The sequence below is a fragment of the Erinaceus europaeus genome, chromosome 19 (assembly GCF_950295315.1).
Source record: "Erinaceus europaeus chromosome 19, mEriEur2.1, whole genome shotgun sequence".
Lineage (NCBI taxonomy): Eukaryota > Metazoa > Chordata > Mammalia > Eulipotyphla > Erinaceidae > Erinaceus > Erinaceus europaeus.
The window spans coordinates 31,895,290-31,920,711 of NC_080180.1; the positions used below are offsets into that span (position 1 = coordinate 31,895,290).

The following is a 25,422-nucleotide window of genomic DNA, read 5'->3' on the forward strand; positions in this document are numbered from 1 at the left end:
GCAGCAACAACAACAACAATAATAACCACAACAGTGATAAAAACAACAAGGGCAACAAAAGGGGAAAAAATGGTCTCCAGGAGCAGTGGATTTGTGGTGCAGGCACTGCACCAAGCCCCGGCAATAACCCTGGAGGCAATATATATATATATATATATATATATATTACATCACAAAATTGAGCAAACTTCCTTACCAGTTGTTTAGCAAGTTTCCTGATCAAAGAAACTTTAATTACACTAGCTTTAAAATCTTTTTGCCATCAAGAGAAACTATGACCTACTTGATGTTTTGAGGAATACATGGAAAGGACTTTGACAAATACTCTAGGATATGGGTTTGATACAGAAATCAGGTGAATCTCTGTCATGCCTGTAACCCATGTTCCAGCCTCGACCCAAAGTACTGGGGGAAATATTGATGCTTGGTACTGTCCCCCCTTCTGTTTGTCTCCTTCTGAAAGTCCAGAGCAGTGCAAAATTAATTAATTAATAACTAATGTTGGATAGTGTGCTGCTTTGCCATATGCACCATCCATCTTTTTTTAGTTATTTTTAAAAATTTTTTTATTTATAAGAAGGGAACATTGACAAAACCATAGGATAAGACGGGTAGAGCTTTGCACAGTTCCCACCATAAGACCTCCGTATACCATCCCCATCCACTGATAGCTTTCCTATTCTTTTTTTTTTTAATATTTATTTTCTCTTTTGCTGCCCTTGTTGTGGTTACTGATGTCATTGTTGTTGGATAGGACAGAGAGAAATGGAGAGAGGAGGGCAAGACAGAGAAGGGGAGAGAAAGATAGACACCTGCAGACCAGCTTCACCGCCTGTGAAGTGACTCCCCTGCAGGTGGGGAGCCAGGGGCCCAAACCAGGATCCTTATGCCAGTCCTTGCGCTTTGCGCCACGTGTGCTTAAAGCTTTCTTATTCTTTACCCCTCTGGGAGTATGGACCATTGTGGCATGCAGAAAGTTGAAGGTCTGGCTTCTGTAATTGCTTCCCCACTGAACACGGGTGTTGACAGGTCGATCCATACTCCCAGCCTGTCTCTCTCTTTCTCTAGTGGGGAAGGGCTCTGGGGAAGCGGAGCTCCAAGGCATATTAGTGGAGTTGTATGTCCAGGGAATTCTGGTCGCATCCTACTAGCATCTGGAACCTGGTGGCTGAAAAGAGAGTTAACATACAAAGCCAAATAAATTGTTGAACAATCATGGACCTAAATAAAGCTGGAATAGTGCAGATGAAGAGTTGGGGGGGTCCTCCATTTTGTAGATAGCTAGTAGGCATATTTTAGTTATATTTCAGAGGGGCTGTAGCTATACTAGGGTTTTTTGTTGTTGTTGTTGCCATCTCCTCTATTATTTACAATTCTATTAATTTGAGTCTTTTTTTTTTTTTTTTTTTTTTTTAGTGAGCTTGGCTAGAGGTTTGTCAATCTTGCATTTTTTCAAAGAACCAACATTTGTCTTCATTGATCTTTTGTATGGTTCTCTCATTTTCGATGTTGTTTATTTCTGCTCTAATTTTAGTGATTTCTGTCATTTTGGTTGCTTTAGGGTTCCTTTGTTCCTCTTCCTCTAAGTCCTTAAGGTGTGCAGTAAGGCCATTTATTTGAGTTTTTTCTTGTTCTTTAATATGTGACTATGGCTATGTGTTTCCCTCTCAGTACTGTTTTAGCTGTGTCCCAAATATTTTGATAGCTTGTGTCTTCATTTTCATTTGTTTCCAGGAACGTTTGAATTTCTTTGTTGAGTGACTCTCTGACCCAGGGGTTCTTAAGCAGTATGTTATTTAGTTTCCAAATTCTGTGTCTCTTAGTAATTTTCTGTTTGTTGTTAAATGTTAGCTTTACTCCACTGTGGTCTGAGAAGATACTTGGGATGATTTCAATGCTCTTGAATTTGTTGATGCTGTCTTTGTGGCCTAACATGTGGTCTATTCTAGAGGATGTGCTATGTGGATTTGAAAAGAATGTGTATTCAATTTTTCTGTGGTGAAGAACTCTGAAAATGTCCAGGAGGTCTAGTCTGATCATCTCTTCATTTGATTCTCTTCTTTGTTGATTCTCTGCTTTGTTGATCTAAGTGTGAGAATGAGTTGTTAAAGTCTCCCACTATTATTGTATTACTATTGATTTATTTTTGTAGTTCTTTCAGTAGGTGTTTGATGTATTTAGATGGGCCCTCATTGGCTGCATGGATGTTAATAATTGTTAAATCTTCTTGGTTGATTGATCCTCTAATCATTATTTAATGGCCTTGCCTATCTTTTTTTACTTTATTTAATTTAAAGTCTATTGTGTCTGAGATGAGAATGGCTGTTCCTGCCCCTTTTTGGGGTCCATTATCCTGTAGGATAGTTTTCCATCCTTTCACTTTAAGTCTGTGTTTGTCTTGTTGGGTCAGATGGGATTCTTGCAAGCAGCATATGGTTGGGTTGCATTTTCTGATCCATGCTCCCATTCTGTGCTATTTAATGGGTGAGTTTAAGTTTTTGACATTTATTGATATTATGGATTTAATGTACTATAGTGCCATTATTCAACAATATTTTTATTTGCTCTGATATATGGTAAGTATTACAGTGCTGTACTTGCTTATAAGAGGTCTTTTAGAACCTCTTTCAGTGCAGGTTTGGTGATGGTTGCCTTCTTTAACTGTTGTTTGTCTGAGAAGATTTTGATGCCTGCATCTAATTTGAATGAAAGTCTAGCAGGATATAGTATCCTTGGTTGAAACCCTTTTTCATTCAGGGATCAATAGATATCTTGCCATTCTTTTCTGGCTTTTAGAGTCTGAGTGGAGAAGTCTGCTGATAGTTTTATGGGTTTTCCCCTGTATGTGACTTTTTGTTCTTCTCTTGCAGCCTTTAGTATACTTTCTTTGTCCTTACTTCTTTCATTGTAACTATGATGTGTCTTTGTGTCTTCAGGTCTGGATTGATTCTGTTTGGGACTCTCTGGGCATCTTGAATCTTAATGTCCTTTCTGTTGTTTAGGTCTGGGAAGTTTTCATTATTTCCTCTAGAATGTTTACTTTACCTTCCTCTCTTTCTTCCTCTGGCAGGCCAATGATATGAATGTTATTTTTTTTTTTGATATCATCTCATATATCTCTGTTGTTGTTTTCAGGTCTCTCAATCTCTTTTAGAGCTCTTTTTACCTCTTTCTTAGTTTTCTCTAGCTTATCCTGTCTGGCTAATTCTGTTTTCTGCTTCTGTTAGCCTGCTTTCCCTTCCCTCACCTTCTTTCTTCAGTTCAGTTACAGTATTAACTTGTTTTGCTAATTGACCTTTTAGTTCAGCTATTTCAGCTTTCAGTTCTCTAATTACCTTGAGGTAGCTAGTATTGTTCTTGAGTGTCTCATCTGTTGTTTCCCTAATTCTGCTAGCCCTTTCCTCTAAGTTGTTTTCATTTCTGTGATTAATAAGTGTATTATTGCTCACATACTTGTCTTATCTATGGTTACTTCTGAATGATTTGGAGTTTCTTCTGGGCTCCTGTCTTGATTCATTGTGGTTGCAGTATTATTTCTCTTGATTTAACCATTTTTTAAATTTGTTTGTTTTTTATTTTTCTGTTCTGTTGTTCTTTAGCTGTTGTGTTTTGAGGACAAGCCATGCTATACTAAAAACCTTTATGACAAATGCTGTCACCAACCTCAGAAATTACAAGAATAGTAACTGAAGCAAGGATTTATGCGGTTTAACCAGTACCAGTTATCCAAACAATACCTCCAGTCCAAGAAAAAATAGCAACCAAATCCAAATAAAAGAGAAAAAGAAAGGAAAAAAGGGACAGCGAGAATAGACAATTATGCACATCTACTGTCCACTGTAATTTTTGGGGATAGCAAGAGGAGAAAGGGAAGTACAGAAGAGAGACACACAGAGAGATTCCACTCTGAGTCAGATTTCTTCCCCAAAATAATTCACAAACAAGTATCACTTAATTCAGAAAGCAGAAGAAGGAGGAAGGAAAAAAAAAGACAAGAGCAAGAAAAAAAAAAAAGAGCAGTGAAAGGAAAGAGTTTTTTTTTTTTTTTTTTTTCAATTAGCTAGGAGGAGGGGAAAATGGGAGAGTGGATGGAAGAGGTAGAATGAAACAAGTTCCTCTCACAATGGATAGGACACCCAGTCACCTAGCAATGGAAAAAAACAGTAACAGTTAATTTTGGTCAACCTGAAAAAGGATTGGGGGGGAAAGCAACACATGTATATATAATAGTAACAATAAAATAGAATAGAGTAAACAACCCTAATAGTCAGTCTGTAGCTTGGCCAGTTCAGGATTAGCTCAGGCAGCCTGAGCAAAGACATCCAATTGTAAAACAAACAAACAAACAAAAACAAACAAAAACCCCTACAGGTAGTCTTTTCAAAAAGTCAAGATTTCTTCAAGGGACTGGATGGACTCTCAAGAACAAAATAATTTTTTTATTTTAAACTTTTTTTTCTTTTTATTTTACTTACTTACTGCATAGTGACAGAGAGAACTGAGAGGGGAGGGGAAGATAGAGAAGGAGAGAGACAGAGACACCTGCAGCCCTGCTTTACCACTCATGAAGCTTCCCCCTTGCAGGAAGGGACTGGAGGCTTGAACCTGGGTCCTTGCTCACTGTAATGTTTGCACATAACCAGGTGCGTCACTGCCCGGCCTCTCAAGAACAAAAAATTTTTAAATAACTTGTTTTAAATTAGTTTAATTTTTCAAGTGTAAGAATTCTCTTTTAGGGACCAGGCAATTGTGTACTTGGTTGAGTACACACATCACCATGTGTGAGGGCCTGGGTTGGTGTCCCTGCTCCTCACTTGCAGGGGGGAAGCTGCAGGTCTGCAGGTTTCTCCTTTTATCTCCCTTTCCTCTCATTTTCTGTCTGTCCTATCAAATTAAAAAAAAAAAAAAGGAAAAATGTCTGCTAGGAGCATTGGATTCATTGTGCAAGCATTGAACCCCAGCAATAACTTGATATATATTTCTGATCTACACACATCTGATAAATCACATCTCCCTGTGAGTAAAACTGAATTGTTCATTTTCCCACTTTTAATAAGTATTCTTGGCAATAGATGCACAAATCCAGGAATGAATCATTTTTTTCCTATATAATAAATGTGATTAAATCTTCCAGATTGGGCCAAATAAATAGCTCACACTGCTTTTTCTTGAGCATGACCCAGGTTCCAGCCTAGCTTCCAACACAGTGAAGGAATCTTTAGTGCTGTGGTGTCTTTCCCCACCTCTCTCTGACTCTCAGTCTCTCTGTTTCTTTTATTTATTTATTTATTTATCCCCTTTTGTTGCCCTTGTTGTTTATCATTGCTGTTATTATTGTTGTTGTTGTTGGATAGGACAGAGAGAAATTGAGAGAGGAGGGGAAGACAGAGAAGGGGAGGGAAAGATAGACACCTGCAGACCTGTTTCACCACTTGTGAAGGTAGGGAGTCAGGGGCTCGAACCGGGATCCTTACAACAGTCCTTGTGCTTTGTGCCACCTGCACTTAACCTGCTGCGCTACCACCTGACTCCCAGTCTCTCTGTTTCTAGCTGTTGAGGTCATCCCAGAGTGGTGAAACCTCAGAGATAACAAAAAGATAAATAAATAAATATAACCATAGAGACTTTGAGAAGCATGCCAGAAACCATACTGCTCCAAGGAATGAAGACTAAGCTCAGAGCTTACAAAGGACTTGACCTGAGGCTTTACTTGAATTCCAGTTAAAAAAAAAATTAGTCAACAATTTGTATGGCTTTTTATGTTAACTCTTTTTCAGTTACCAGGTTCCAGAGTCTATCATGATGCCAACTGGACTTCCCCGGACAGATGACCCTACTAATGTGTCCCGAAGCTCCACTTCCTCAGAGCCCTGCCCCAGTAGGGAAAGAGAGAGACAGGCTGGGAGTATGGGTTAATCTGCCAATGCCCATGTTCAGCAGCAAAGCAATTACAGAAGCCAGACCTTCCAGCTTCTGTACCCCATAATGACCCTCGGTCCATACTCTCATGCGGTTAAAGAATAGGAAAGCTATCAGGGGAGGGGATGGGATATGGAGCTCTGGTGGTAGGAATTGCACCCCTCTTATCCTATGGTCTTATCAATGTTTCCATTTTATAAATAAATAAATAAATAAATAAAAAAGACAAAGTGACCTTTGGCAGGAGCTAGTACTCAAAATATTTAGGAGCCTTAGTGGAGAGAAATTAACTTAAAAATACAGTAATTGTGAGCAGAATATGAACGTGACTCCTGATAATGTTCCTGAGGCCTAAAAGCCATTAACAACTGAATCTGGGATTCTCTACGAAGATTACACCAAAGCATTTTTAAGAATCTATAGAATCCTTAAATTTATTTTAAAATAAATTATTATAAACTTTTGACTCTCACAACAGTCTGGGAGTATGAACTGACCTGCCAATGCCCATGTTCTGCAGAGAAGTAATTACAGAAGCCAGACCTTCCACCTTCTGCACCTCACAAAGATCCTGAGTCTGTACACCCAGAGGGATAAAGAATAGAGAAGCTGCCAAGGGAGGGGATTGGAGATGGAGCTCTGAGGGGAGGGGTGGGCACTGTGTGGAAATAACCCCTCTTATCCTATGGTCTTGTCAATATTTCTATTATATATCTATACATAAAATGAAACTTTTGACTCTCACCATGATACCTCCTGATAGGTCATGTAGTGTTGGGAAATTGTGCAGATGTGGTTGAGCTAGGCAGGGCCCACATACCACCCTATGCTAGTACGGCCAGTCCCTTTATCTACATACCAATTTTCTGCTTTGTTTTATAAATGACAAAAGGTCTCCTCCCCACCACATTATCCCCTCAGGGTAAGGCTAATTCCCGCCAGCTAAAACCATAGCAACTGTAGCTAAGGAAGTTCCCAGTGTGCCTTTTTCTTTTCTCCACCCCCTTTCCTATCCATTTCTGTTCCCATCTTGCCACTTCAGTTTTATCCCATAAAACCCACTTCTGTTCCTGGTTTCGTTCTCTCTTTGATTTCTCTTTTCTCTCCTGTGTCCCGACCTGGAGAAGGGCTGGCATGCAGAGCCTGAGGCGGCCATTGCGGTTTGGCGCCATGTGGCTTAACCCGCAGTGCTCACACCAGATTCTGGGGCTCCTGCACCAATAAAGAATTGTATCACCATGCCGCCAGAAGTTCCTGGTCTCCTGCCCCCTAACGCTAGCCTGGCATTCTGGAGCCCGAACGTGGGACAACTGGCTCCACACAACTGGCAGACGTACGAAGGCATCCCAGATAAGTATACAGCCACTTAGCTCTCTGCAGCCTCGTGTTTAACAAAGGCACCATGGTTCTTTTTCTCTCTTTTCTTATTTTCCTGAGACCTCTCTGTCATGGGCAACCTTCCTCATTATGAAGAGGTTTCCCAAACCCTCTATTCTTTTTTCATGAGACAGGTTTTCTATCTCTGGGACATTTTGCTCAGGGCTGCACCTTGGTTCCTCTTGACCATGGTTGCAGCTTTTAGGAGATATGCAAGGCCCCCTCTCAAAAGGACCAAGGGCAACTCAAATTCGGGAAATGGCCCAGTCTAAGGGACCTTAAGGCTATGATCCAAGAGTTAAAGGAGATGGTCATTCTGCTTACCCAGCACCATATATGCTTTCTAGAGAAAGCAAAGCCTGCTCCGATCCTGACCCACCCTAAGCCCTCTGCATTTCGCCCAGAGGCGATGTAGAAGGTAGTACTGGGGACTTAGTGTCCAGCGCTCTCTGTGCATTAAAATAAAGTGTTCCTCTTAAACATAGACCTTGTATATTCACTTAAAAGAAAATATATAGATTTTATGTGAAAGTTATTGTAAAGTGTTATCTTTGTGTAAAAAAAGAAACTATATAATTATCTCTGTTCTTACTATGTTTATACAAAATTATTGGCCAAATTTTATTAAAACTAGATCTAATTTTCAGGGGCTGGGTGGTGGCGCATCTTGCTGAGCACACGTTACAATGTGCAAGGACCCAGGTTTAAGGCCCCATTTCCCACCTACAGGGAAGCTTTGCGAGTGGTGAAGCAATGCTGCAGGTGTCTCTCTGTCTCTCTATCTCTCCTTACCCTCCCAATTTCTAGCTGTCTCTATCTCATAAAGATTAAAAAAAGCCACTAGACTTAATTTTCTTTCTTTTTTAAAATTATCTTTATTTATTGGACAGACACCACCAGAAACTGAGAGGGATGGGGAGATAGAGAGGGAGAGAGACAGAGACACCTACAGCCCTACTTCACCACTCGTGAAGCTTTCCCCCTGCAAGTGGGGACCGGGGGCTCAAACCTGGGTCCTTGTACACTGTAATGTGTGCTCAACTAGGTGCACCACCACCTGGCCCCAGACTTAACTTTCAAATAAAGCAGTTTTACTATAATTATTTAGTTAAATTGAGTTGAAGGTAGAGAAAAAAATGTTTTCAGTAATGTATAATTTGTGAACAATTCATAACTCTTCATAATTTTTAAAGGTTTTCCTTGGGGGCCGGGTGGTGGCAGACCTGGTTAAGCGCACATGTTACAAAGTGCAAGGACCCAGGTACGAGCGCTGACTCTCCACCTGCAAGGAGAAAACTTTTTGAGTGGTGAAGCAGGGCTGCAGGTGCCTCTCTCTCTTTCCCTCTCTATCTTCCCCTTCTCTCTCAATTTCTGACAGTCTCTATCCAATACATAAAGATAATAAAAAAATTAAAGTTTTTCCTTAACAACGATTACCTGAAATTAATACTGTAACTATAATGTTGCAAACTAAGATTTCCACTTTCTTTTTTAACTAAAAAGTGACATTTTCTTTTCTTTTTTTTTAAATTTTTAAATGTTTTATTTATTATTGTATAGAGACAGAGAGAAATTGAGAGGGGAAGATAGGGAGAGAAACAGAGAGACACCTGCAACTCTACTTCACCACTGGTGAAGCTTTCCCCCTGTAGGTGGGGACCAGGGGCTTGAACCTGGATCCTTGCGCACTGTACTGTGCGCACTTAACCAAGTGTGCCACCACCTGGCCCCGACATTATCTTTTCTAAGGCCATCTGAGCTGAAAGTAAAACAACTCAGTATAGACTTCAGACCACAATGCCTGTACCCACACAAGTCACATGACTCACTGCTGCTCTCCCAAATATTTGATGATCTTAAATTACATCAAATAAAAAAGTTTCCACAAAGGAAAGGAATAAACACAACACAAATAATCACAACAGTAGTAATAATAATAGCTGTGGAGGAGAGCTGAGCACACTTCTTCAAACAGGGCACAGATGAACACAAGTCTGATTAAAAAAAAATCCTCGGGAGTTGGGCGGTAGTGCAGCGGGTTAAGCACGTGGCAAAGTGCAAGAACCGGAGGTAGGACCCTGATTCGAGCTGCCAACTCCCCACCTGCAACGGAGTCACTTCACAGGCAGTGAAGCAGGTCTGCAGGTATCTACCTTTCTTTCCCCTTCTCTGTCTTCCCCTCCTCTCTGCATTTCTCTCTGTCCTATCCAACAACGATGACAACAATAACAGCAATGATAAACAACAAGGGCAACAAAAGGAAATAAGTAAATATTTTTTAAAATCCTCATACCACTGATAAATGCAAATCAAGATAATGCTGATATAACCAGCCACCTGACACTTTGGAGAATGGTCGATACACATACACAGAACAAGAAAGAGAGAGACAGACAGAGAGAGACAGACACACACAGAGAAAGAACAACAAATGCTGGCTAGGATGTGGAGAAAAAAGGGTCCCTTTTGGAGGGAAAGTAAAGTGCTCCAGCCTCTGGGGAAAACAATATAGATACTTCTCAAAAACTAAAAATGAGATCTGCTATTCGAGCCAGTAATTCCTTGGCTTCGTATCTAGCCATAAAACATATCCCGGAGTTTCTTTAGGGTGCACTTCAACACTGATCTAGGTCTACAAAGCAAAGCCACAGAACCTCCTACACCGCCGCCAGGCGTCCTACACTGGTATCCAGATCTGAGTCACCGGCGGGCCCGTCCCGTCCCTTCCCACAGAGCCGCTAGAGCAAACAGAACCTGCTCCCGCTATTCCTAGTCAGCGAGCTCCACAAAGTTGGATGCGGCAGCGCCGAGAAAAGTTACTTTTCGTTGCCTGTTGCTGCAAGGCTTGAAGAACATGTTTCAGAATGGAAGCAGGGGTGAAGAAGAAAGATCTGAGGAAGAAAAGGGAGCCAGGCAGGGGCGCGGGTGAGAAAGTGCCTGAAAGGCATCACTCTCCCAAGATCTCCCGGGTATTCCGGGACTCACCAGTGTTGGGGGAGGGGTAACCCGCACAGGCCCATCCCCCACTCTTCTCCCCCCCCCCGCACTTCCACAGCCCATTCCTCAGCTCCACCCACCCATCCCCCCAAAGCGCACCCCCATCCCTCTATTCCCCAAAACCCTCGCGGAAGAGACTCGCCTGAAACAGGAGGCTGCAGACCACGAAGATCAGAGTCTTGGGGCTCCGGGGCCCGGCTCCCTGTGCCTGTCTGGCGGCGCCCCGGGCGCTCCCCACCCGGGCGCGGTGGGCGCCGGCTGAGCTCGGTTCCCGCTGCTCCATGAGCTTCGGGGCTCCTGGTGCGGGCAGCGTGGTCTGTTCAAGCACCGCGCGCTAACCAGTTGTGCCACGGGAGCTCCCGCAGCGCGGTCTGAGAGCCGGCGTGGTCTTGAGGAACTAAGGCTGCCAGGCGGAAAGCCTGACGCCCGCTGGCACGTCACAGCCAACTACCGGCCTCTCAGCTGCGCGGGCAGCTCCTCTTCCTTTCCTCGTGCTCACAGGTGTTGCGCAAACCGCAGCCGGCTCTCTGGCTGGGAACCCCCTCCCTTATAGCCACCCTGCCCTGCCCTCTCCAAGAGCGACTTCTGCTCCTGCTTTTCTTATCTTATCCCTCAGGAGATGTCACACATCCAGAATGGCTTCACACCTCTGTCCCCGAGGTAGGGGTCTTTATCCAAGGACCCGATCTGATCATATCAGTAATGATTCCTAGTCAGCCAGTGGGACTCAGTGAACCAAAGGAAGACACCACAAGTCCTGCCACAAGTCCTCCCAGTTTCCTTCCTCATCACCACTTTGTGGCCTGTGGTCATGTCAGGCTTTTCATAGGTTTGGCCTCAGACTTTAGTATCTGTGAAATGTCTTAGCTCCACTACAATTCCAATGAACCTGGATCAGCTTCTCTGCTGAATTTTCCTTCCTTGTTTATATATATATATATATTTAAGAAACAGAACCACTGGGGACATGGTCTGTGAAAACTAATGGGCCTGGGGGAGATCCCACACCAGGTAGCCTCTGTTAGCTCTCCCATAGGCCTAGCACTGCACTGGGTTAATCTGGGGAAATCCAGTGTCCCAAAAGCCACACAAGTCCTGCCATCTTGGTGCTCACAGGGAAGGTTAGGGGCTGGGGAGTGGATAGGAGGGAAGGGAGTCCCAGAGAGCTGCCAGTTCTCCTGGCATCAGTTTTGCATGACCAGGAGTAGAAGCTGCAGTTCATTTTCCTCCACACATTCCCAGTTGTTTTAGTACCACTTACTGAAAAAGACATTCTTTTCTATTGAACCGTCTTATCACCTCTGTTGAAATTCAGTTGACTAAGGGGAGGTGTGATGGTGCACTTGGTTGAGCACACATTGCAATGCACAAGGACCCAGATTTGAGCCCCCAGTCCCCACCTGCAGGGAGAAAGCTTTGCAAGTGTAGCAGTGTTGTAGGTGTCTATCTCTCTCCCTCTCTATCACCCCCTTCCTTCTCAATTTCTGGCTGTCTCTATAAAATAAATATTTATTTAAAAAATTCACTTGACCATATATACATGGTTCATTCTGGGCCTGCCCATGATTGATGCATCCTTATGCCAATACCACATTGTCGTGGTTACTGTGACTTGTCAGTCTTGAAATCAGATAGTTGATCCTCTGATAATTCTTTTTCCTCTAAAATCATACCTCTTTCCATGTTAATCATATGAAAAAATAACTGTTTTCAATTAGTTTGCTAGACCAAGATGGTGGCTGAGTAGCTGCCTCTATTTGTTTGCTCTCACTGCCACCACCACAATGAAAACTACAACACATATAGAAAATCCAGGATAGAAATGAGATTGGGGTTTAGAGGAACAGTGAACAAAGAAAAACATCCAGAATTTAGGCAGCGAGACTCTCAAGACCAAAGTGAAAATAGCCCATCATTCTGTTTCACAGCACATCTTGCAGCTTGTAGCCATCTTCCCTGTGAGCTATGCTGCTTTGACCTTGTTGCTTCTGCCACTGCTGATGGCAGCCATCTTTACCTGTTTTATTATTTTTTTGCTTCCCCCTTCTTTAAATAATATTTTAATTAATTTATTACATAGAAACAGAGAAATCAAGTTACTGGTGGGGACTAGGGCCTTGAACCTGGGTCCTTGCACATGGTAATATGTGTGATCAACTGGATGCACCTCTGCCAGGCCCCTGTATACTTTCTTTTTAAAATTTTTTTTTGTATTATCTCTATTTATTTACTGGATAGAGGCAGTCAGAAATTGAGAGGAAAAGGGGTGATAGAGAGGGAGAGAGAAAGAGAGACAGCTGCAGCCCTGCTTCATTACTCACAAAGTATCCCTTCAGCAGGTGGGGACTGGGGGCTCGAACCTGGATCTTTGTGCATTGTAACATGTGCACTCAACCAGGTGTGCCATCACCCAGGAGCCCCCCCCCATATACTTTCTGTATCCTACTATATTAAGCTATGACTTCTACCATGGTGGATACAGACAAAAGAGGGGGTTTTCCTTGTCAGTGGACTGTGTAGAGTACATTGTCATCTGTTTTCTGTTCTCTTCTTCTGGCGGCCAAGTAGTGGGAGTACTGGGGAAGCATATTTTAGGCAGGCTTTTAAGCTAACTCTCAGTCAGTGATAAACACACATGCACACACACACACACAAACTCCAGAATGCCCCCTTCTCCCTAAAAGAATAAGGATCTTTTCTGGAGAAAATTAGAAACTACGGAAAAGTCTTATGAAGCTGAGGTCTTGAAAAACTTGCCGAGAAAGGGGATCTCAAGAAAGAAGTGCTTCACAGAGCAATAGAAGAGAGAACAGCTTCCGTAAAATGGCAGAAGAGAAATTGAACCCCAGGTAGAAGTCAACAAAGTGAGCCCAGAGGCACAAATGGATGACGTGTATTTGAGAGGGGAGGACACACACACTGACTAGAGAATCCAGTCTGCTGATGAGACCGAAGCTAATTTGTTTTGAGAACTGACTTTCCCTCCCTCCCCTTCTCTAAATATCCAAAGACTTTACTCATGGTTTGATTAAATTCATTCACTCATGTATTCATTCAACAGAGTCCTGAGGCTGTGCCAGGCACTGTACTAGAAAGAAACATAATTAGGAGCACACCCCCCATCAATAAGACACATAAGTTAGTCCAGAAAGACAGTCACAGAAACAGACTCAGAAAATAATATGGCACACATGGTGAGAAGTATAAATGGTTATAGAAAGAAACAGGCCAGGCAGTGGTGTACCAGGTTGAAAGTGCACTAGCATGCAGAGGTTCAAGCCTCTGGTCTCCACCTGCAGGCAGAAAGCTTCACAAGTGGTAAAACAGGACTGCAGGTCTCTATCTTTCTCTCTCCCTCTCTATCTTCCCTTCTACTCTAAATTTCTCTCTATCCTATAAAGAAAATTAAAAAAATAAAATACAAAGGAAAACATGGCCACCAGGGATGATGGATTTGCACTGAGCCATAGCAATAACCCTGGTGGCAATTAAAAAAAAAAAAGAGGAAAGACAGAAAAGAAAAGAAAAGAAAAGAAAAGAAAAGAAAAGAAAGAAAGAAAACAAGAGACAGAGAAGGAGAGGTTCCTAGACTAGCCTGAAGAAGGAAGGACAGAGACAGGGCTGGGGCCAGGCGGTGATGCACCTGGTTAAGTGCACACATTACAGTGTACAAGGATGCAGGTTCAAGTCCCTGCTCCCCACCTGCAGAGGGAAAATTTCACAAGTGGTGAAGCAGGGCTGCAGGTGTCTCTCTGACTCTCTCCCCCTCTATGCCCCCCCTCTTAATTCCTCTATGTCTCTATCTAGTAATAAATAAAAAAATATTTTAAAAAGTTGTACAGAAAGAAAGAAAGGAAGGGAGGGAGGGAGGGAGGAAGAAAGGGGGCCCAGGATATGACACACTGTAGGGTTCTGGGCTTGGGAGCATGAGGTCAATTTCCAGCATTTCATGTGCCAGAGTGGTGCTCTGGTCTTTCTCTCTCTCTCTCTCTCTCTCTGTGTATGTTTATCTCCCTCCCTACCTCTCTATATTAATAAAATGAATAATAGATAAATAAGTAAGACATATTTTAAAGAAAAAAAAGACTCTGGGCAGAGGTATATAGTATAATGTTTATGCAAAGAGACTCTCATACCTGAGACTCCAAAGTTCCAGGTTCAATGCCTTAGATCACCATAAACCAGAGCTGAGCAGAGCTCTGGTAAAATAAATAAATAAATAAAACAAAAAAACAACAACAAGACTTTCAGAACACAGCAATGTCTGAACAGAATATTAACAAGTTTGACTTCTTCCTCTATAAGTTATAAATAATGACTTTTTAAAAAAATCACTCATTTAGCCAAGTCCTATGAGCTGTGAGTCTCAGAGATAAGGGTTAGAAAGAACTGGATAATACAGCTACCGAAATAGTTCACTTGGATACTGTGGTGCTTTGCCATGTGTGCAACTCAGGTTGAGTTTTGCCTCCAGTGCATGAAGGAATTTTGTTGCTGTGGTTTCTCTCCTTCCCTCTCCCACTCTCTCAACTTGTTCTCTCTATTGGAGGAGACTTCACTACTGTGATGTCTTTCTCTCTATCTGAAAAAGTTTGTCCCTAGTAGTGAAGCTCTGGCAGTGGCAGTTTGTAGTGGGGAAAAAAAAACAAAAAACATTCATATGTGGTATTCTGGTTTCCTTTCTATAAACTTATAGGGTCTCATGAAAGTAAGTTAAATAAATAATAAAAATGAAGACCCAAAGTTTCATAGGTGGTAATGTCTGATTTCCTTTCTGTGAACTTAAGAATTTCATGAAAATATGTAAAATCTAAAAAAAAAAAAAAAGGTAGACTTTTGTCAAACCAACTCAACCTCTTCAAGTGAAGAGAGTGCTCCGTGGTTGGGCCCTCTGACAAGGCTTTCTGATAAGGCTGAAAGCTGAGAAAGGTAGCATGCAGAGCAAAGCAAGAAGGCAGGTGTGAGGTGAAGTGAGGTCCGAGGTGAGACCTCGCTCCACCCTCCCCGCTCCCACCCCCCAGTTCCCTTCCCATCTCCACAGGATGAAACCTCCAGGGGCACCTGAAGGTACTATGCTTACTGTACCCCACTCTCCTGGAATTGCTTAGGAGCATGACTGTTTGCATTAAGTGATCTAAACGAGAAAACTAATGACTGTGATGACACATACCACATCAGCCATTTTACTTGGCAGGAGAGCATGGGTAGAAATGGACTTCGGGGAGGCCCAGACAGCCAGGCTGGGGAGGAAGACCTGGAGGGGCGGGGAGGCAGCTAGCAGGGCTAGGGACATCCGGTCCCAGAGGGCGGGGCCGCCACAGCCAGGCCTCGTTGGTCTGGAGGATAATCCGGCTTCCAGCCGGGTCAGTCTCCTCCATAGGCCACAACATGCACCTCGATCAGCCACCATGATCTCAATGGTGCTGGAGAATTTCAAATGTCCCAGGAGGGAATTTCCTGACTTAGGGGTCTGGCAAGATTGGAATGGACGGGAGGGTCTTGAGGCATGATGGTGGAAAAAGACCCAAGTTGAGGGTGAGAGTGTTCTGCAAACACCTATCACGGGGAGACGAGGAATTGTACTCAGTTATCAGCAACCATACTGTAAACCACTAACCCCAAATAAAACGAGTTTGTGTGTTCATTAACACTGGCATTGTCAAAGGCGCCCTCTGGCGTTGAAGCAGGTTAAAGCCACTGCAGAATATGCTGAATTCCTGCGCTTCAGGGAAGAGAAATTCATGAACCCAAGGTTGGTGGACCTGGAAATTGAGTTGGAGATCACCAAGTTATACCAATAGGGCATTTTTGCTCAGTACCCATTCACTGCAGAGGCTGAACCTGATCAGAATAACCAGGATGCTGAAGTACTGTATAAAAATACTTTCAAATGTTTGTACCAGGCTTAAAAGATATCTATAAATACCAGGTTTAATCTCCCTCCATGTCCTTGTGTGTACAAAGCCTTGAGGGCTTTTAAACAAGCGAACTTTTTACTATCCCCACGCCCCCCACCATGGCGTCCAGGTCCTCTCTTTCAAGGTCTGAACATACCTTAAATTTGTTCGTCATCTGAAGTCAGGCGGTATCGCAGCGGGTTAAGCGCACGTGGCGCAAAGCGCAAGGACTGGCATAAGGATTCCGGTTTGAGCTCCCGGCTCCCCACCTGCAAGGGAGTCGCTTCACAAGCGGTTAAGTAGGTCTGTAGGTGTCTGTATTTCTCTTTCCGGGTCTTCCCCTCCTCTGTCCATTTCTATTTGTCCTATCCAACAACAACGACACCAATAACAACAATAAAAACTACAATAAGAAACAACAAGGGCAACAAAAGGAGATAAATAAATAAATATTATTAAAAAATTGTTAATCATCACTCTATTGAGGATACTGCCCAGAAAATGGAAGGTGTAGCTTGGAAATGTGGAGGCGGGGCTTGGGTGTTAAAAGCGCTCTGTCCAGATCACATGAGTATTAACTCCGCCTCTCTCTCCTTCTCTCCCTCCCTCTCCTTCTATCTCACTCTGGCTCTCATGTCATAACATGTGAATGTTCTCAATTTTCCTGAATAAAAATTAAAATTCCTGAAAATCATGCTCTCTCCTCAAGTCTTTGCTGAAATAATGCATAACGAACTTTAAAAAAAAATTTTTTAATTGTATCTATTTTCCCTTTTGTTGCCCTTGATGTCTTTTTATTGTTGTAGTTATTATTGATGTCGTCAATAATAACTATTGTTGGATAGGACAGAGAGAAATGGAGAGAGGAGGGGAAGACAGAGAGGGGGAGAGACCAGCTTCACAGCCTGTGAAGGGACTGCCCTGCAGGTGGGGAGCCGGGTGCTCTAACCCAGATCCTTAAGCCGGTCCTTGCGCTTTGTGCCACATGCGCTTAACCCGCTGCGCTACTGCCTGACTCCTCGAACTTTTTAAATGTTGGGGAAATAAGTGTCACCCCCTCCTCCCTCAATATAGTCCTACCTTTCTTTGTGTGCTGTTGGGCTATAAAAAAGAAACTCCATCAGAATTTGGGGCCCAGAACTTGTAGCATGAGCTAAATCTGGGTCAGTGCCAAAAACCCGTTTTTCCTGCATCCCACGTGTCCTGGCTTATTTTCACCAATTCTGTATTACAATCCCAGTGGGTGTTCAACATCTCAACTTCTGATCCAGGAAATCCTGATGCATTTCATCACAGGAGAAAACTGCCTCATCCTGATCTGGCCAGCTTGGATGTCCTCAAGATTGCCAATGAAGTGGACCTGCAGGCTCAATTCATGACCTGGGTCATCAGTAAACTGGACCCTGTAGATGAGAGCACATGTGTCTGCCACAAGCTAGAGAACAGAGGCTACCCAGAGGTGATTAATGAACTGGAAGGACAATGATGGCAAGAAGTACATCATAGTTACTGTGGTCACTTCCTCATGCCACCATTGTTTGGCTGACCTCATGAGCACACCATACCTGCATAAGAACCCCAATAAATGGAGCTGGGCAGTGGTGCACTCAGTTGAATACATATGTTAACAGCTGCAATGGCTCAGGTTCAGGCCTCCATCCCCTCTTGCAGGGGTGAAGCTTTACAATTGATGGAGCAATACTGCTGGTATCTGTCTTGCTCTCTCTCTATCCTTCTCCCCTCTCAGTTTCTCTTTGTTCTATCAAACAGAAAGAAAGTGAGAGAGAGAGACAGAGCAGGCTGCTGGGAGTAGTGTATTTGTCTGCAGTCACTGGACCCCAGAAATAAGCCTAGTAGCAATTAAAAAAATCCTCAATAAGCAACTAATGAACCACATCTGGGACAGACTGCCAGGGCTGCAGAATAAGCTGCAGAGTCACTAAAGAGCTGCTGTCCACCCAGAAGGAAGTGAATAAGAGCAAGTATTTCTGTTCCAGTGGCCCAGCACACAGGACCAGGGGCCTACTGCAGATGGCCCAGCAATTCACCATGAAGTTCAAGATGAACCTTGAGGTCTCAGGGAACCAGATTAACACTTTAGTATCAATAGGGGGAGTTCCCATCATACAGACCTTTCATGAATTCTTTCCTTTTTTAATAGTTTTTTATAGTTCATTTATTTATTTATTCCCTTTTGTTGCCCTTGTTGTTTATTATTTTGCTGTTATTGATGTCATTGTTGTTGATATCATTGTTGGATAGGACAGAGAGAAATGGAGAGAGGAGGGGAAGACAGAGAGGGGGAGAGAAAGATAGACACCTGCAGACCTGCTTCACCGCTTGTGAAGTGACTCCCCTGCAGGTGGGGAGCCAGGGGCTCAAACCGGGATTCTTCTGCTGGTCCTTGCGCTTTGTGCCCTGTGCACTTAACCCGCTGTACTACCGCCGACTCCCCTTTCTTTTTTAAAAAAATTTTAAAATATTTATTTATTTATCTATTTTCCCTCTTATTACCCTTTTTTATTGTTGTTGTAGTTATCATTGTAGCTGTTATTGATGTTGTCGTTGTTAGATAGGAAAGAGAGAAATGGAGAGAGGAGGGGAAGACAGAGAAGAGGAGAGGAAGACACCTGCAGACCTGCTTCACCGCCTGTGAAGGGACTGCCCTGCAGGTGGGGAGCCAGGGGCTCAAACCTGGATTCTTAGGCCTGTCCCTGCGCTTAGCGCCATGTGCACTTAACCCACCTTGCTACCGCCGGACTCCCGAATTCTTTCCTTTTGATGTGGGAGGTGACTCAGCAGGCAAAATGTTCAACTTACAGGTAGGATGAAGTTCGAAGGAGTTCCAGAAACATTATCTGTGCCATCAAGAATATCCACGATAGGGGCCTAGGGAGATAGCATAATAGTTATGCAAAGAAACTTTCATGCCAGAGGCACCAAAGGTCCCTAACACCACCATAAAGCCAGAGCTGAGCAGTGCTCTGGATTAAAAAAATAAATTAAATAAAAAAAATAATATGTGACAATAGAATTGGAGGTGATTGTTAAATGAAAGTGTGATTTCGGAATCTTTGTCAGGCATTAAACTATTAAATGAGATGATGACTGTGAACCTGTTAGCAAAAGAGGGTCTGTCAATTCCTGCAAAAGGTTAACAAGCCTGCTTGCCTTCTGACTCATTCCATGGTCTTAATAAACAAGAAGCTCCTTTCACCTTTTAAATACACTGAATAAAAATAAAAAGCAACTATATTCACTTCCATATTCACTTCCCATAAGACCGTGAGAATCCTATTTTATATATATTGGACTCCAATGGCTAGGATCAAACCTTTATAAAATTTTACTTAAGCCGTTGCATCCACCCTCAAAGAACTAAGGAACGGGGTTCAGGCTAATAAATGCTAAATTGTGTAAAGAATAAGAAATAAATCAACTAGGCAGCACAACCGGATTCATAGAAGATTAGAATTGGGCTGGATCTTAAGGAATCAGTGCCATGTCTATACTGAGAAGGAAGTAGCAACATTCCGGGCTGATGGTGGGGGCTGAGGGCACTAAAAGGTTCTCCACCAGTGTATATTCTGTCACATACTTGAGTGACCAAGTTCCATTATCCGCTGACACTAACATAAAATGACGTTATCTTGGAAGTTAAAACCGGTGGCCTTTGTGGGAAGTACAGAAGCCGCAGCACCCCTTAGCTGGATTTTTCAGTCACAGGATCAGATCTCTATAATGTCCCTCCAAACTCTATGATTCCTGAGGGCGCGACACTACCTATGGCCGCGCACTAGCCGACTGCGGAAGAAGGGTCTGCGCAGGCGCCCTGGGTCTTTCGTAAAGAGGGTCACCATTGAGCCTCCAGGCGACAGGCTTGCGCATTGAGGACGTGTGGGACTCATTTCGTGCAGAAATCGGTGGTGACGTAATGAGAGAGGAGGCGATCAAGGAACGGAAGCCGGGAGGGAACTAGGGCGAAAGGGACCAGGGCCGGGGTTGTGTTCGGAGCCTTGGCGGGGCTGAGGTTCCGATGTGGTCCCCGGAGAGGGAGGCCGAGGCCTCGGCCGGGGGAGACCCGGCGGGCCTGCTGCCCCCCGAGTGGGAAGAGGATGAGGAGCGCATGTCCTTCTTGTTCTCCGCCTTCAAAAGGAGTCGCGAGGTGAACAGCACCGACTGGGACAGCAAGATGGGCTTCTGGGCGCCGTTGGTTCTGAGCCACAGCCGCCGCCAGGGGGTGGTGCGCCTGCGTCTGCGGGACTTGCAGGAGGCCTTTCAGCGCAAGGGCAGCGTCCCGCTGGGGCTGGCCACGGTGCTGCAGGATCTGCTGCGGTGAGAGCGGGCCGGGCCGGGACGGGCCGGGACGGGTCGGACCGGTTGGCAGGGGTGGGGGCGGGGCCGGGCGCGCCCCAGGGCAGCACCCGGCCCACTGCTGTCCTGTCCAGAGGCGCCCTCAGGAAGAGGCTGGCGTAGGGGCCAGGGTTTGTGTGGGGGGGAGATAAGGGACAATCTGATTAGATGAGATCCAGAAGGAGCAGCTACCCTGCCAGAAGTGACAGTTCATCATGTGAACTGGGATCCCATTATGTGGTTATTTTGTAGGGACTGCCAAATTTGGCTTAACGCCCCCCCCCCCCCAGCCCCTGATACAGCAGATTTATGAGATGGGATTTATTGAAGTAAGGGCAATCTGAGCTAAGAAGAGGAGTCACGAGGAAGAGACCTGTTAAGATTTTGCCCCAGCCCAGGACTTGCATCTGGCATAGGCCATTGTGAGTAGAGAATACATGGAAGAAGGTGAGGTCTTTACTGAGTTTCTGAGAACCCCCTGCAGGTGCTCCGTGTGCGACAGGTGCGTTGTTTTGGAGGTCCCCAAGATAGTGCCATAGATAATCTAAGGAATGTCCTGTACTTCACACACCATATGCAGATATCACACGCGTCCTGTTATGGTACCCCTCACAGTGGTCCTGTGGGCAAGGTGTATTATTCTTAGCAGACAGAAGAGGAAACAGAGCCCTCTAACAAGCGAGTTAACTAGGGATTGCACTCCTAAGTAGAGGTAATGGCTGAACTAGATGCCCAGTTTTATGAGCTAGTTAATTTTCAGTTAACAGCGTGCGTGTGTGTGTGTGTGTGTGTGTGTGTGAAATTCTGAGGGCAGCCTGTCTAGTTAACATGTGTCTTCCACAATGAGTGGAAGAGGAAGCCAACTGAGACTGGCTTCCTTTGGCTTGTTGCTCTTCCTTGTCAAGAGGGCTCTCTTCTCTCCAGTACCTTTCCTTTGTCTGGCATTGCTATGACAACACCTTCCTGATATTGCTAATTTCTGGGAAACTGCTGTGGAGAAAGTTGGAGCTTATGTCTGAAATGATACACAGGGCAGAGTTTGATCAATTATAACGATGCTGATTGTACTTAAGTTTATGTTGAGCACTTGAAGAGATGTTCCTTACATGGCCCTTAGCATAGTGACTGACTGATCCTTGGTAAAGTGGTTAGTAAATTTAGCCTCTGGTCAGCATGAAATGTGTATATCTTTTATCCTTCCTAGCTTATGTATAGCAGAAGACCCTTTCTCTAAACATCATTGTGTTCTTCCTTCAGTCTTGCCTGGATAGTGACCTGTTGCTGTTATTTGCATTTTATTACGTTGAGCTCTCTCTATAAGAGAAGCTCTCAACACAGGTGCCTGTCTTAGAGGAACACTTATGCTTTGGAACCAGGAAAGTTGTAGCTTAGACTTGGAGTCTCTCCTTAACTCCAAAGACCTCTTGTTTTCTATTAACTAAAACTCCTAATACATACATCTATCTTTTGGAATTGTGAAACTGAAAGCTGGAACATAAACATGGTAGTTGACACAGGTGAGTGTTTAATAAGGAGCGTTTCTGATAATGGTGGTCAAATTCTTCTTTTTGGGTAGGGGGCCAGAGGAGTTGGGGTCTAGGATAGGACATTGCATTAAACCTATTATGTGCCCTTCTCTTTCTGGGTCTACAGTCGAGGGGAGCTACAGCGGGAGGCAGACTTCATGGCCAGTGTGGACAGCAGCTGGATCTCCTGGGGGGTAGGGGTCTTCTTGCTGAAACCCCTCAAATGGACTCTTGCCAACATGCTGGGGGATAATAAGGTTCCTGCCGAGGAGGTGCTTGTGGCTGTGGAGCTGCTTAAGGTAGGTGCTCAGAGGTGAGAGGGCAGGGTCCATCTGGAGTGATGACAGAGCCTCCACATTCCTGGGTATATTGTACCCCTAGAAACACAGTGACGGATAAATCAGGTTTATCCTTACATTGTACTTTGTAACATTAATTGTTAGGTGAATATTTTACATTTCAGGGTGACCCATTTGTCTAGGGTTTGTCTGTATGTTTGTCAGTTGATTATTTTTCCTGCTTGAAGAGATTAATGATCAGCTGGAGTGTAGAAAGTGGAATTGCCGGGGTTCAGGCAGTAGCACAGCGGGTTAAGTGCTCTTGGCGCCAAGCGCAAGGATCGGCATAAGGATCCCGGTTTGAGCCCCCAGCTCCCCACTTGCAGGGGAGTTGCTTCACAAGCAGTGAAGCAGATCTGCAGGTGTCTGTCTTTCTCTCCTCCTCTCTGTCTTCCTCGTCTCTCTCCATTTCTTTCTGTCCTATCCAACAACAATGACATCAGTAACAACAATAATAATAACCACAACAATGATAAAAAACAAGGGCAACAAAAGGGAAAAAAGTAGTTTCCAGGAGCAGTGGATTCGTGGTGCACCGAGCCCTAGCAATAACCCTGGAGGCAAAAAAAGAAAAGAAAGTGGAATGCCTTCTGTAGTTGATTGACAGAGATTTCCCAGGATGTCTGAGGACACAATGACTCTCTGTTTTGTTTTCCCCCAATTGGCAAACAAAGCTTCGGTCTTCTCCTTTCTTGCTTCCATAGGAGATGCTGCCAGTTCCTTGGTCCTTTCCTGCTCCCCTGTCAGCTTCTTGCTGTCCTGCCTTCCCTTTGCGGTTTAGAATGAGCAGCTGATGCTCACCAGTACTGCCTCCTTCATCCATACCCTCAGCTCCTTTGCATGGTCCACCCTGCCTACCATTCCTGCTGGAGAAGATTGCCCTGTCACACAGGCTGGGGCTTCTTTTACCAGTCCCCAGTTTAAGGCCATTCTACATCCCAGTCTTACCTCCTCACATTTACCTTCCATTGTCCTCCTTTCTACTATCTGAAAACGCTTCACTGAGGACATAGAATTTCCTTTCCTAAGTCAGTGCCTTCAGTTTTCTGTCTCCAATGTAACCTACTTCTTTCTCTCCAGGCTCAGAGGATGAAGGGGCTTCTATTCCACATAGGCTCTTGAGTCTAACCCAATCCAGCTTCTCCCTTTGTTCCATCAGTTAACCTCTCAGTCTATACATTTCCTTTCTTTCTTTTTTTAAAATATTTATTTATTTCCCTTTTGTTGCTCTTGTTTTTATTGTTGTTATAGTTATTATTGTTGATGTCGTTGTTATTGAAGAAATGGAGAGAGGAGGGGAAGACAGAGGAGGAGAGAAAGATAGACACCTGCAGACCTGCTTCACTGCCTGTAAAGAGACTCCCCTGCAGGTGGGGAGCCAGGGACTCGAACTGGGATCCGTACGCTGGTCCTTATGCTTTGTCCCACATGCTGTTAACTCGCTGCACTACCACCCAACTCCTATTTCTATCTTTCCCAAGTGGGATAGGGCTCTGGGGAGATAGGGTTCCAGGACGCATTGCTGAGGTTGTCTGCCCAGGAAAGTCAGGTTGGCATCATGGTAGCATCTGCAACCTGGTGGCTGAAAAGCATTAAGATATGAAGCAGAACAATTTGTTTATTAATCAGGAACCTCAAGGTAAGAATAGAATAGTACCAAGCAGATGAGATTTGGGGGTCTACATTTTGGAAGAAGCTAGGAAGTCAATTTTAGGTATGTTCCAAGGGACCCATGACTTTACTGATTTTTGCCTGAGCCCAACAGCTAACATTAGGTGGGCTAAAGTTATTGTTTGGGAAGCTGGTGGCAGAATTTGGAATAAGACTAGAAAGCTGGATGAGAGCAGAGAATAGTTCCCAAATATAGAAAAGCTGTATAAAGGTATTTACCTTTAACTGTAAACCCTATCAATCTGACCTTGGGCCCATGTCAGGAGCCTGTGTAACCTCTGCATCCCTGTCAGTCTGAGCTCACATTCCATGGTCAGAGCTAGGGACATTCTAGGCTGCACTCATTTCAGGACAAGTCTTCCTCAAGTGGCAGAGTATATTGACCCAACCTCTTTGTTGTATATTGAGGGCAAGGTCCTGGAGAGGTCCACAAGAGGGTTCATGATATTGTTCCTGATGGAGCTAACCAGCGAGGGTGGAGATAGGAATCTGTAAGAGGTCTAAGCCCATTTTATCTATGTGGGAATCCCAGGATTCCCTGACTAGGGCCCTGGATGCTGGGGTGGCCTGGTAGTGACTGAAAGAGCCATCATTTAAAGTGTGCTGGTCTCTTGCCCTTATCTGGCTTTTGAGAGCTTGTTTGGAGGTTCTATCAGGGATGCACAGCTACTCGTATACCAAAGACCCGTCCATCTCTATTCGGGGAAGGCCATCCTCTTCAACCAAGCATGCAGCTTCAGGAGGGATGCACATGGAGCGGTAAGGGAGGAAGGGGCCACCTGCCTAGCCAGCCAGATCAGCCGAATCAACCCTGGTGATCATGGAGTGATGGCTGTCACAGCCAAATCACCCCTCGCATCCCTTATCCAGCAGCTTTTGTGGTCCTTACTTCCTCTCACAAGGTTAGACTTAGAGTGACTGAAGGAAGTGAAACAGAAAGTAGGTGAGAAGGGTAGTATATATCCCTTAATTTTAATAGAATATTTTCTTTTCTTTTTTCTTAACCATTTATTTATTTATTTATTTATTTATTTATTTATTTATTTATTATTGGGTAGAAACACAGAGAAATTGAGAAATGATGGGGAGATAGAGAGGGAAAGAGAGAGAGAGAGAGACATCTGCAGCCCTGCTTCACCACTTGTGAAGTTCCCCCTACAGGTAGGGACCTGGGGCTTGAACCTGGGTCCTTGCGTACTATAATGTGAGCACTTAACCAGGTGCCCCTGCATATATCCCTTCTAATTAGTGTTTGAGTGTCCACTGGATAAATGCCTAAGAATCGTATTGTTGGATCATAAAGTAATTTCATTTTTATTTGTTTTAAGGACTGCCCATACAGTC

General features: G+C 44.1%; 2 protein-coding genes across 4 annotated transcripts in view; one reads left to right on the top strand and one right to left on the bottom strand.

The window, feature by feature from the left end:
- Positions 1–20,098, bottom strand: part of LOC132534671 (tumor necrosis factor receptor superfamily member 10D-like) — a 37,085-nt gene extending 16,987 nt beyond the window's left edge. The window contains exons 1-3 of the mRNA XM_060179137.1: positions 19,996–20,098; positions 19,825–19,892; positions 19,011–19,079 (exon numbers count right to left, since the gene is read on the bottom strand). Of these exons, the coding sequence (XP_060035120.1) occupies positions 19,011–19,079; positions 19,825–19,892; positions 19,996–20,098 (240 nt within the window). The remainder of the gene's footprint in view (positions 1–19,010; positions 19,080–19,824; positions 19,893–19,995) is intronic.
- Positions 20,004–25,422, top strand: part of CHMP7 (charged multivesicular body protein 7) — a 23,387-nt gene continuing 17,968 nt past the window's right edge. Inside the window, exons 1-2 of one of the 3 annotated variants that reach the window (XM_007529111.3) lie at positions 20,004–20,525; positions 22,197–22,368. In XM_007529111.3, the coding sequence (XP_007529173.1) occupies positions 20,227–20,525; positions 22,197–22,368 (471 nt within the window). In that variant the 5' untranslated portion in view covers positions 20,004–20,226. The remainder of the gene's footprint in view (positions 20,526–22,196; positions 22,369–25,422) is intronic. The other 2 variants (XM_060178835.1, XM_060178836.1) reach the window with 2 other exon arrangements.